Source organism: Coloeus monedula (genome assembly GCF_965178545.1).
Source record: "Coloeus monedula genome assembly, chromosome: 3".
In the NCBI taxonomy this organism is placed as follows: domain Eukaryota; kingdom Metazoa; phylum Chordata; class Aves; order Passeriformes; family Corvidae; genus Coloeus; species Coloeus monedula.
In genome coordinates, this window is record NC_138783.1 from 86,728,462 (window position 1) to 86,742,364 (window position 13,903).

At 38.3% G+C, this 13,903-nt stretch overlaps 1 protein-coding gene across 1 annotated transcript in view; it reads left to right on the forward strand.

The window, feature by feature from the left end:
• Positions 1-13,617, forward strand: part of OCA2 (OCA2 melanosomal transmembrane protein) — a gene marked incomplete at both ends in the record, with an annotated part of 166,150 nt that extends 152,533 nt beyond the window's left edge. The window contains one exon of the mRNA XM_082277630.1: positions 13,530-13,617. Coding sequence (XP_082133756.1) covers positions 13,530-13,617 — 88 coding nt within the window. The remainder of the gene's footprint in view (positions 1-13,529) is intronic.
• Between the last annotated feature and the right edge of the window lie 286 nt (positions 13,618-13,903).

Here is a 13,903-nt window from a genome sequence, read left to right on the forward strand (position 1 = left end):
CATTCAAAGCTAGATCCCTTGCTCTAATCCTTCCTGAGTCATATAGTTTACTCCTTGTAACAAGTATGTTTCTGAAAAAAAAAAAAGCCTTTGAAAAGCTTTTTGTTCCTTTCTTTTCATCAAAGCCTAACTTTTCATCTGCTTTTCTGTACGATCATATTGCTGTGAATGTGTCACCATGTTTTCCACCTAATAACTTCTGAATGTGCTTATCAACTTCAAACACTTTTGGCAGGGGAGAGAATGGTGGGGAAAGGGGGCTTGATGTCTCAAGTATAATCACAATCCCTGAAATGTCATCAAAGTTGGTGTCTGGGAAGAGGAAAGAAACCCTATTAGTATTCTCACTGAGGGAAAGAGCAGTCTGAGGCCACACTTCTTTACACACCAAAAAAATCCATGTAGATGAGCATCATTATAAGTTATAGAAGAAAGGTTTCTACCTAGACAGAAAGTCAATCAAACTTGAGACACAAATAGGTAGGAAATAAGGCTCCATTATTTTCTGGTGTTGATGGAGCTGCTTGTCAGTAAAGGCAAGATTAATCTCACCTCACTTTTCTGTTCTACAGTGTTATCTTTATTTCCATACTTGGCTTTCATTGTAGTCAATGGAGAGAAACAGCTCTCAGAAGGTGACTCATTTCAGAGTACAAGTTGTGTGCCCAGGAACAACATTTGAGCTCGTAAAGAAATGGGAGAAGATAGTCCTGTTCTGACAAACTGTGTGTCCAAAGTTGTGGATAAATGATTTGGTGGGAGCAGGGAGGAAAAAGAGCTTGAGAAGGGATCAAGTCCAGGCAAGCAGAGGTGATTCTAAGAAGAGAAGAATTAGTGAAGTGCTTGCTCATTTACATGCTTTTTGTAATTTGACTTGAAGAGAAAAAGAGCCAAACTGCCTTAACTCATTTTCTGTTTCTATTCCACCTGGGAGATGATACAAATTTCATACACAGTTGTTTGTATTGAGCAACACATATCTGAATTTTCACATGTGTAATGTCTTATGTGCTGATATAAATTGGTTTTGTTTTCCAAAAAATTACTACTTTTTTCGGCTTCATTCAGATTCATCAAATGCCAAGTTTCTAGTTAATTACAACATTCTCAATTTGATTAGATAGTCACTATAGTTGCTGAAGTAGAGTCTTATTCAAATACTGTTGAAATTAGAAAGTGATTTTCTAATTAAATAGGGTATTTTTGCAATTACCAGAATTATTCAGTGCTGGATTGAGAGTATTTGATTGGAGAAATTCTGTATCTCCAAACAATGTTTTGCAAAACAATTTGCAAGAGGTCCAAACAAAAAGGTAACTCAGATGGTAGAAAGAGGTATGAAATCTGGGAAACTCAGAGAACATTGTTGGTATGAAACTTACATACATTTGCCACATGTGCCCTGATTAACAAGCCTTCTTATGAGAAAATATTAATTTTTCCTCAGCTAGAGCTTGATTTATCCAATGCTCCATGTTTGCCTGCCAAGGCATCATACAGACATTTGGAGTCACATCAGAATATGGTTTTACAGGGCATTTAATTTTCTGAAATAATTAGATATTTTTAATAGAACTGGCAAAGTGATTTTCCCTGTAACTAGATAATGTTTCAAACAGATTATCCTGGTGTCTCCCAGTACAATCAGAAGAAAGGTGTCTTTACTGTTTATGTTATTTTCATTATAATGCATTTGAGTTTAGAGCTGCTCGAAGGAAGTAGTGCTTTTTATGGAATAGGATATAGGGTTTTATTTTCTTATGTAAATTAGACAATATTTTTCACACAAAAGATGTGGTAGTATTTACTGTTTCTCCTTGCTTTTTTGCTGCTTGAACTTAGCAGTAAATTTTTATAACTTAAAAAAAGAAATTATATTCGTGATTATATTTACATTCAGGGGTACCACATTAATATAAACAACACTAGTAAAACACTTGAATTATAACTTCCTAATCATTACTTGTAGTTTTTCAGCTTCAATGAAGGTAACTTAAATAGGGCTATTCTAAAGTTTAAAACAGAAAAACAGCAGCTCAATAGGCTAAAACAATAATGGTTAGGTAACGAGAGTGGTTTTAAATTGATAGTGACTAAGAACTGCTTTTATGGGAGAAGGTACCAAACTTGCTCCTGAAAAATAAATCAAGTTTTGTTGGGTTGGGGAGCTTTTTTAGGGGGGGTGTTAGTTTGGGTTGTTAGGGGCTTTTGTTTGTTTGTGGTTTTGTTTGGTTGGTTTTTTGTTTATTTTTGTTGTGAGGTATCAGTTTTATTCCACATGCCTTTAAAAAGTCTAGTAAAGCAAAAGGAAAGGATTAGTCCTAGTAAAGTCTGTAAAAGAGTGTTGGGCTGGAGGATTTCTGTGTTTGACATATACTATTAAATATTACTAAACAATTTTAAAAGTATTTGTGGTTTTATTTTTTCTTTTTCTGTGTTTGTTATTAAGCCAGTTTTTTTTTTTTTTTTTACTGCTTGCTGATAATAAAGGCTGAAAAAAAGTATTAGAGTTTCAAAACTAAATGTCATCATATAGATGAATTGTTTTTCTAGTACTATGGAAATTATCTAAAGAATAGACTTGCTAAAGGCAAAGGGAAAAAACCCCATCTAATTATTCCACTCAAGAAATACTCATATTCCATCTCTGGCACTCTAAGGATATTAGTACCTAGCTTTTGTTTCAGATTTTGTTTCATAATGCTACAGTAGAAATGCATTAAAGTGCATTCTCTTTCTGAGGCAGAAAATTCAAAACTCTGTTGACCTTAGCTGGAAAGGCCAAATTCAGAGAAATAAGCTAACATGGAAAAATGTCTTAAACATATCTGAAAAAATAATCCTGATATTTTTGAAAGCTAATGTGTTTCTCTGGTGGGACTTAGGTATTGTTCACAATCACTTGATGACACTTAAACCAACTGTTTGACTGTCCAAGCTGTTCAAAGGACTATTACCCTTCTGTGTTCTGTTACCAGCTAAGTGTGGACCTCTTTGCATGCTTACATTCCTGGAGTAGCAATCCATCTCTTCTGCTGCAGAGTTGGAGATGGGAGGAGAGAGACAGAAATTAGTGTAGCAACCATCTTAGTTTTTGCCCACTTGTTTAAAATATCAACATAGTTAATTATCTTCATAATTAAAAAAAATTCCGGTGATTTATTTCTGGTTTTCCTTCATTTCAATCACTCTAATTCCTATTCCCAACACAGGCCTCAGTAACACTCATGATGGTATGGGTTACATCACAACACCTGGACTAATGTGTCTTTCTCAAAGAAATTTCTGAAAATGTAGTTAATTTTTAGTAATTGAGAACTTGACTTTCTCAAGCTCTGACCTTTTAGTTGGAAGTTCCTTAAGGCTGTCTGCCATCTGTAACAATTAGACAGTGATGCTTCTGACTGACTTAAAACGTCTGTGAACTGGTCATGTAGCTTAGCCCATGTTTAAACATCCTGCTAGTGGTACTTACCTGCCTCCCCACACTATACTTCTTCCATCTTCTCCATCTGTTAGGTCTCCTCAGGGTGGCCTTGTTGTGGCCTTCCAGTACCTGAAGGGAGCCTATAAAAAAGATGGAGAGAGACCATTTACAAGGCCATAATGGCTCCAAACAGAGAGTAGGCTTAGATAAGAGATTAGAAAAGTCTTTACTGTGAAGATGGTGAGACACTGCAACAGATTGCCTAGAGAAGTTGTGGATGCCCCATCCCTGGAAGTTTTTACAGCTGGGCTGGATGGAGCTCTGAGGAACCTGGTCTAGTGAGAGGTTATCCCTGCCCACTGCTGGGAGGTTGGAACTAGATGATTTTTAAGGTGCCTTCCAACCCAGGCCATTCTATGATTTCTATGATTTTCTTTCATTTCATTACAAATGTTGGTATATATCTGTGACAATCCAGAGGGGTATATTTATATATTACTTATTTTTCTAATGCTTTTTATATGGGAGCTTTAACATGCTGTAGAATGGATGCACTTAGAATAAGATGCATTTTATTTAACCTTAGTTTGCTAGTGCACTTAAAACTAGACCCGTTTATAAAAGTTTTCCTTGTAATGAGCATGTAAGAGCTCAGATGTGTGATTTCTTTGGGGTAGAAAGGCCTGTGCACTGTAGTGCACTATGATGGCAGTGAGGGCTTGTCAGGCTTCATCTTCCCCCTCATTTGCATTTGGTTAACATTTCATAGTGGCAGGGAAACTTCCAAGTGCACCCTGCTGGAATGAAAATCTCCACTCTGCTGTTCTCTTAGATTGTACAGCCTGTAGCATAGGGTTTGTGGTAGAAAGTTTACTGGCCTTACGTCATTAACAGCCTTTTGTCAGGAGGCATCTGCTGAGTTCATAATGAAAAATAATCATTAGTGCACAAGAAACATCCTTCTACTTCTTCATTCAAAATGCAATTACATTGCTCCTTTGTCCTGGTGAACTTCTACACATGAGTTCTCTATCATTACATTGTGTGGCACAAGAATTGGAATCTCAAAGTGAAGAGAAAAAGAGGGGAACAGGGTGGAACATACTCTTTTTTTGTGCAACATCTGGCTTTTTAGCAAAGTCGAGGGCTTTTAAAATAGTTGAGTGTGCTCTGATGAAATTATTAAAGAATGGGCTGATTAGACTCTACCATAAAATGTCATTTCCTTTTATCTTGTGCTTTAACCAAAATAAAAGAGTACATTTGGAAGAAAATAAAACCTAAGAAAAGTGCCCCAAGATACCATTTGTGAGGGTTGGGATTAAGGACATTAATGGAAATAACATTCAAGCAACTTCCTTTCCTGAATCCTCACTAAGAAAAACCAAGAGAATAAAGACTCAGTAAAGGTTATTTAATTTGAAACATTTTGGAGCTAAAATAAATCACAGTAAATTTCTGTCATATCTGTTAATTTCTTTGATTTGTTTAGACCAAATACAAATGCAATGTAGTCTAAAAAATGGGTAGATACAGTTTGTTTCAAAAACATATAAAGTGTTTTATTTTATGCAACATTTCTATAGCAGGCAGATTTGAGCTATAAAAAGGTATTTTAACAAAAATGTCCTTAAGCCTTGAATTTGCTTTTTGCAAGGCAAAAAAGCATATAATTGTCAGAAGTGAGTTTACAATATGTTAAATGTTTCATAAAATACAGAAACTGTAATCACAAATATTGCAAAACCTATTTCAACAGTCCTAACATATTAATTTTTGCACAGTAAACCTCACTAGTTTTGTATAAATCTATCTCATTAGTAGAATATTTGTATCAGAACCATTCAAACAATTCATGAGAACAAATGCTGTCAGACAAGATATACTTCATTGATTTCGTCTTCTGGTTGGCCATGATGATTTTAATCTTCTTAAGCTCAGACTCACAACCACACCTCATTACACAGATGTGTGGAAGAGGAATAAGTATGGCTTTCCCAAGAAGCTGAACTAATTACATATATTTGCATTTCCTAGACTTTAGAATGGTGTGAAGGTTTCATAACAAAACCAGAAATCACAAATTGAGGATAAAATTTGTTTTGGGATCTGCCTAAAAGATGTGGAGGGCAAATATATTGCTAATATGTGATGATAGATCCAAGGTGACATGAAGTGCTGATGAAATAAAAAAACCACTAACAGATCATCTTGAATCCTTATGCCACATTTTATCATGGCATATCATACTTCTTTAGTAGGGTATGAAGTGAACTAGCCTGTCTATAGAGATGTTCCCCTAATAGTTGTAGAAACTTAGAATCCTTTAGGTTGTAAAAGACCCTGAATATTATCAAGTCCAAGCATTACCCTAACACCGCAGAGTCCGCCTCCAGGGATGGTGACTCCACACTTCCCTGAGCAGCCTGTTCCAATGCCTAACCACCCTTTCAGTGAAGCAATTTTTCTGAACATCCAACCTAAACCTTCCCTGGTAAAACTTGAGGCCACTTCCTCTTGCCCTATGACTGGTTGCCCAGAAGAGACCTTGCTTGACACCTTGCTACAACCTCCTTCCAGGTAGTAGTTGAGTGATGAGGTCACCCCTGAGCCTCCTCTTCTCCAGGCTAGACAAGCCCAGTTTCCTCAGCTGCTCCTCACAGGACTTGTGCGCCAGTCCCTTCACCAGCTCTGTTGCCCTTCTCTGGAGACAATCCAGCACCCCAATGTCTTGTAGCAAGGGGCCCAGAACTGAATACAGGATTCGGATTCAAGGTGTGGCCTCATCAATACAGGGGCACAATCACTGTCCTGGTCCTGCTAGCTGCACTATTTCTGATACAGGCCAAAGTGCCATTGGCCTTCTTGGTCACCTGGGCATGCTTTGGCTCAGGTTCAGTGGCTGTTGACCAGTGCCCCAAGGTCCTTTTCCATGGGGTAGATTTCCAGCCACTCTTTCCCAAACCTGTAGCATTGAATGGTTTTGTTTGACCGAAGTGCAGGATGTGCATCTGGGTGGATCCAGCCAGCCACACAGACAAATTTATCTGTATTATGTTGGTCTTTCCCAGAAAAATATTGCCAGTAGTTCTGTGTGTTCAGGTTTGTTTCTGTACTTGAGGTTGTGTTCTTCCCTGGCTGTCTGCAGGATTTCACATTTTTCTATTGGAATTGTATATTTATTTTTAAAAGAAAGGTCAGATACCCTTGTCATCTAACAATTGTTTTGCTGATTTTTAAATGATCAATTCTAGTATCTTTTTTACTAGAAGTGATGTGTTTTCCAATTTTTTTTTCATAGTTTTTCTTACTGGTAACTAACTTACCATATATGAAGAGATTTTGGATAATTATCAGAGTCACTTGTTCTGACAGTCCTGTATTTAATCTCAGTTTCACTGCAGTGACCGAGACAAAGACTGCAACAAATTAACAGTCATTTGAAACTGCCAGGTGGAGCTGGCAGACCAACTATTCTCTCAGAATTAAAGTCTGAAATTTTTCTTTACATAATCAGAATTTTGGAAGGCCAAGGAAAGGCTGATTGCTTGTTCTGCATGTAACTATGTCGAGGTTACAGCCAAAAACCTCTAGGAGAATATTCTAGAATGTAGGAGGCAAACCATAACACCTTTATATTTCCTTGCGCAGGATCTGATTTTCCCTATCTTAAGTTTACTCCTGGCAGTAATTCTCTTGGAAATCTTGGTATAGACTCAGACAGACCAGAATATCATGAGAAATTATTATAACTTTAGCAAGCAGATGAAAATAGAATTACAGGTTTTGTTCTGTGTTTTAAATTTCACATGAACTCCTATGTATGGTAACTAGTAGGTAAGCTCGCTGTAATTTTTATGTAATTCCAGACTGTATGAAATTCACAGTAATTTAATGTTAAATTAATGATCACTTGCAGTGTGAGCCACCTGTTCTCTGAGCTATGACAGGTGTCTGGATTTAAAGGGGTCATGGGCATGTGATAAACATTTTGAATATGTTTCCTTTAAGCTGTTGGTAAAGTCCATACTTTCCTTTCAGATAAACTGGATCAGTATGTCAAAGACTAGGAATGATGGAAAGGTTGATACAACTGAAATGATAGGACATTCATAAGGTAGTCTACATTGAAAGAAAGGGAAAGAAAAAATAGGATGAATATTGTGGTTATATCCTTCTGTTGAAAAGAAAATTACTTACTTTGCAAATTGAATTATGATATTTCATTAGAATGTGTAACTTTCCTTTTGTTCAGAACTAACCTTATGTATGTCCTAAGCATGCCCACACCTGAGTCTCATTTTTGAGGCTGCTTTCAGAAGCTTTTAGATGTCCTTTTAAGAATGAGCTCATGTTTATCAAAATTCCAGAGCAAAGCACTGCATGCAGTGAGACACTGTCCAAGATTGAGAAGAATTATCTTCCTGTTCTTCAACAAATATTTTCTGATGAGATGTCAATCTTCAGACGAGCAGATGATGCCTACTTAATCCTGTGTTGACTAATAGAGGAACAAATAAAAGTGTGAGAATCACAGATTGGTTGAGGTTGGAAGTGACCTCTGGTGGTCTCTCTCAAGCAGGACCACCTAGAGCCTATATCCCTGGCCCACATCCCGATAACTTTTGAATACCTGCAAGGATGGAGACTCCACAATCCCCCGGGCGACCTGTGTCAGTGCTTGGTCTCCAGCAGAGCAAGAAAGTGTTTCCTGATGTTCAGACAGAACCTCCTGTGTTTCATTTTGTGCTGTCTCTGGTCCTTTCCCTGGGCATCACTGAGAAAGGCCGTGTGCTGTGTTTTTTACACCATTCCTTCAAGAACTTCTACAAATTGATGAGTTCTCCTCTGAGCCTTCTCTTCTCCAGGCTGCACAGCTCCACCCCTAATGCCTTTCCTTGTATGATTGATGCTCCAGTCCCTTAATCATCTTTGTAGCCCTTCATTGGACTTTCTCCATTATGTCCATGTCTCTTGTACTGGCAAGGCCAAAACTGGATCCAGCACTCCAGGTATAGCCTCTGCAGTGCTGAATAAAGGGAAAGGATCACCTCTCTTGACCTGCTGGCAATATTTTCCTAATGCATCCCAAGATACTTTCCGTGTTGCAAAGGCGCGTTACTGGTTCATGTTCAGTTAGTGTCCACCATCTGTCCAGCCCGTGTCTGTTTCTGCAAAAGCTGAGGTTATGCCTTCTATAGAACTTGCAGTATGAAGCTGATACAAATTGAGAAAAAGCAAAATTTTAAGCCTGATGAAAGTCCACCAGTTGAATTTAAATTGTGCATTAAATTGCAAGTACAAGTAGGAGTAGAAGTTAGCTTTTTCTTTTTTAACTCTGACCCCTGTCTACCACCAGGCTTCTTTCACTGCTAGTGGTTTGGTCTTGGGAGATTGCTGCTGTTGATTTTCAACTGAGAATCCACTGAAGGTTTCCCATTTCTTTGGAGACATGCTTCTTCCAGAGATTTCCCCAAGGATACACAGGCTGTGAAATTATGAGCTGTCAATGAAGGTAGTGTCTGTAGGCAAGGTTTTCATGCATGAGAATATTTTGTATTTTGTGTTCCAAATCAGGAAGATCAGGGCACTGAACCTGGGTCTTATACATACTGGATCCTGCTGGCTCTTGAAGCATCACTAAATAGAGCTGCAAGGTAATGTAGGAGATCGTTTGTTCAAGAAAACTCAATTCTGACCCCAAAGGCTTCACTATTATTATTTAGCAAATAATATTGGGTAAACTTATAATCTAAGAAAACTGTAATATTCACTTCTGTAGAAACTTATTAAAAATTGAACTTATTCTCAGAATAGTCCTACAGCGGTTTGCTTCTCTCCAAGTAAATACAGGGCCAGAAATCTTTCAGTGAGACAGAATTAGAAATATCTAGGTCATTTCCAGTGTAAAGGTTCACTTCTCTTGCTGGTTTTATGCCCATGGTTGACTTCTAATACATATTTCACACTTACCTTCACAGAGTTTCATTTTGTTCATTTCAAGTTCTCATTCTGATTTGTTAAGAACATGCTGAATTCTGTTCTCCACAGAGGCTGACATCTGTCCCACGCTGGGACAATTTGCAAGCTTTTCGTTACTGGATCGCTGAAGTTATTAATAAGTAAAACTTTGTCCAAGACAAATCCCTGGTGGGGCTCTCACCTGAAATATTCTCACTATCTCACACTGAGCTAACATCTGCTTTTTGTGTATATTTAGGCTGGGCAATTTCATTTAGATAGCAGTTTTATGTTTAAGCTTCTAATATGAAAAAGAGGAGGGGAAAAATGGGGTGAATGGTAAATCCTGTCATCCTTCCCTTCCTTGTATCTGACCTTGCTTCCTCTCTGCAGCAGTAAAACCTCCTTCAGCTGGCTGTAGAGAGCTGAGGTGCAACTTTTGAACCATGCAGGCTCTGTGTATATCCCTGTCTGCAGAAAGGGAGAGACAAGGAAAGTGCAGTGCAGGATGCAAAAATGTATTTTTATGCCAAATATGGTCATTAGTGTTTCTTAGGAATCTGAAGTTTTAGAACATGAAAGGTTTTGATAACTTCTAATCTCTTACTGATCCTTTTCCCATGACAGGAAAAACTGAATGACATGGTCCTTTTTGACTCCAAGGGGTATGCTGGAAATAAGAGTTTCTGGAAGTAATTTTTACAATGTTTAATATGCATTCTTGGACTTAACTAAAGACAATATTTGTAGCTGTACATTGTTTCATATGTGGCCTGGGACAGGAACTTTATGTTCCTTGTGGAAGAGCAATGGGTAGTGTAAATAGCACGATCCCATGATACTCAAGAAATCGATTAACTCTGCAGTAACTAACAATTACTGATGGTGTTTATCTCTTCTTGCTCTGGTACACAAATTCCACATTGAATTTGAGCCAATTACATTAGTGCTCAGGCCAGCGAGCCTGAAATTCAGACCTCAAGTTACGGGGTAATTGCCCATGCAATGAGAGTAACAGCTTTGCAATTGTGCCCTCTGCAAGCATCAACACTATGTGCAATGAGGTTCCTCCCCAGGCCGGCTGCTTCTGGCTCCAGCTGCACATTTGACTGGCACGGAGATAGTCGTGGTATGATCCCAGTTCCTGAATGTGGCCCTGTATAATTTATCCATTTTCCTGCATGTGACTCCTCCAAGTTTGAGCAAGCCTTTTTTTTCTCTTTTCAGTGGTCAAGTAGCCCTTGAATCATTCTGGATCCTTTCTTCCCCTTGCCAGTCTTCACAAAGGCATCATATTGCCATTCATTGCTGAGCTGCTGTGCGTTCTCCAGGGAGGTTTGTTAGGTTGCATTAATACAGATTAAGATCTGCTTTGTCCCCACTCCTTCCAGTGCCAGCTGAGTGCTTGCCAACTGTGAGGTCAAGAGATCTATGTTTTCTGTCAAACAGCAGCCGCTGTTCTTATGAACACTGTAGCAACCTCCAACTCACCAGCCTGTCATGTAGATAGAGCTGCACGGAGCATTCATTAGATACAATAAAGGATATGGTAGGGGGTTTTAGCCACCCTATTTTATTCCTATAGCCATTCCTGGTTTTGCTTTCTTTTTTTGCCCTATCAGGACACTTTTATCTAAGTGAGATTAGGGAATCCCACATATCAGTTTGGCTGACAGAAGGCTGGAAAGTGTCTGCAAAACAGTTGGCTAGCCAGGAAATTAATTTAATTATTTTCTTCTTTTTTTTCTAAAATAACTCCAGGAGATGCTTTAGCTCTGCTGTTTTTCAATATTATCAGCTTGACCATAGTTTACTGACTGAGAGTGATTCAGCTCTTTGAAGAAATGAGTCATTCAAAAGCAAGGGTCTGACCAGTTGGACTGGAAAACAAGTAACATTTCTCTGCAGTATATTTATGCGTGTTCATAAGAACAAACCCCTCCTCCCACCTCCCAAAAAAGTCCTCCAAATACATTTCAGACTTTTCAGGAAATATTTGAAATCTGTGACAATTCTCCAACCCTTTCTAGCAATTTTTCACACCTTTCACCATTCACGTCTTGGACACCCTTCTCTCTACTCTCATTTTCTTTTTTCCAAGTCCAAATGGCAGCTTAACGTTAATACTTTTGGAGTCAAAACAGCAATAATGATGCCTGATGCTAAAATGGCCGAAAAGGCCAGCACAGCAAGTCCAAAACCCCAGAGAGATGGAGGAGAAAGCCTCTGGAGCCAGGTATGGTGGGAACTGTCCTTCTGGGGCAGATCTTGCAGGCAATATTGGGTGATTGACACAGGGACACTTCTTGTACACAAGGAGACAGGCCAGCTTCTTCAGAGGGATATCAAGGACACAGAAATGAAATCATCTGTCAGTCTGACAGTCTTTCCTTTGTACGTTTCCTGTCTTGCAGGGGTTTCCTTTTTTTTCTCTTGGGTTGCATCTATTTCTATAGGTGTGTGAGATGAGCACACTTTGATACTGGGTCAAGAGTGACCATGAAGATGGCATTATGGACAAACTTGCTCTTTCCTAAATAATTCCAACATATCTTTTAGAGTGCTTGTGTTCATTAATTGCCTAGTTATTCTGCAAACTTTATAGGCAAGGGCTGATTGTTTTTGTGTTTGCAGTGACCTTCACTGCTGGTAGAATTCTCTTCTTGGTAATTCAAACCAATGACTGTTAAAGGCGATAGCACTTCTGATCTGCTGGTCACATCTATGCCTCTGCCAGTCAGCTTTCCAGAAAAACAGCAAAGGAAGAAACATCTCATGAGGATCTCATGAGTTTAGGGTAATGTCGCAGCTGCAGGTAGAAAGCGGATGGTAATGAGCAATTGAGAAGTTTAGTTTTCATTTTATGCAAGTGGTTTCATAGCCTGAGGGAGTGGGGGCCAGACTTAATGCCCCAAGAGATCTCTTCTAGCTGTAGCTTCCTAAAGGAAGGAGCTATTCATTCAACCAAGCTCAGAGAATAGTGTCCTCCTGTCCCCTACAAAATGGTCATCTCTTAGTACTCTCTGTCAGTAATGGCAGAGGGGAAAAGGCTCGAGTAACTTCCTAGGGGCAAAGTAAGGCAAAAAGGCACAATTAATATACCTACACGTAATAAGTTGGTCTTAGTTCCAGAAAAAGAATGAATGAAATGCTGAACTTCAGAGAACATTGCCATGCTTTTCTTGGTTTTATGGAAACTCGTCTGAATTTGGCTAAAGAAAGTCTATAAGGGTATCATTTGTGGCATGATCATTTCTCATCTCAGTTCTCCTTGTGCTTTTAGTAACATAAAACAAATGAGTGTGATCACAGCAGTGGTTTTTCACAGACCCCTGGTATCATACAATAATGCTTTTGAGTTTCAGAAAACTTCTTTCTTTTCACACATCTGAAAGACCTACAGTTTTAGCCATCAGGACTTGACAAACTCCACAACATCCTTTTCACTTGTCTGTCTGTGCTCTCTGTGTTTGTCAGTCTAAAGAAAGCTATTAAATCTGGGTGTTGCCTGAAAATCTTCTGTTGTGAAAAAGAAATAGCTGTTTGGGTAGAACAGCAAAGTTTTAGCACTTTACAAGTGCCTGGGGTTTATTTCCAAGTCTGTTCATACTCAAGTCTGTTAGACCTGGTGAGAGGTATGGAAGAGGAATGCTACCTGTATGTGACTCAGATCAACAGGGAAACAATGTAATGAGTTTGATCCATATATTGTGTTACAAAGTGCCATATCAGGATTACACACCTAATCTGAAGGGATGCACAATTGAAAATAATTTCTAATGCTCCATAATTTGTAAGAATTGTTATTTTACCTGTATAATTGCATGTTGTGTGCGCAGAAAAAAACCTGAAAAACACCAAAGCAACAAGGCATGCAAGATTCTGAGACAATGTAAATTGCAAGAGATGTCCCGAAACCAAGGAAACAATGTAAATTTTGACCTTGTATCTCTAAGGTTGGATGTAAAAATGTGAGCTTGAATATTAGACTGTTACATGCTCAGTACATCTATGCTTTTGGTATTGCTATAAACATATTTTTCACTCTGAATGTGTAGGACAATTCAAATTTCCTTTTTGTAAATTGGTCGGAGAACGAACTATAGTATCCTTTTTAATCTTTATTTTATTGTTGTTCCAGGTTAGGTTTCCCCATGATGATCGTGTCCTGCACCATCGGAATGTGCTATCTTCTTGTTGCTCATGTTGTAGTAGGTTGGAACTCATAGTAATTTATACTTTCAAGACTCAGATAAGTTTTCTCTTTTGTTTAGCTTATATCAGAATGCTAAGAATATATATGAAAGGAAAAAGATGTATAAAACCCCAACATATGGTATCAATCAAAATGATTGTTGGCATAAACATCAGATATGGTCATTCTTAACCTTTTGTTTTATGAACAATATGCAGAACGAGACAATAGAAATTTAAATAATCCATATATTTCATTATGAATGCAGGTATTGTGCAGATAAAAAGGAACTGTCTCAAGGGAATATGTTGTGCCTGAAA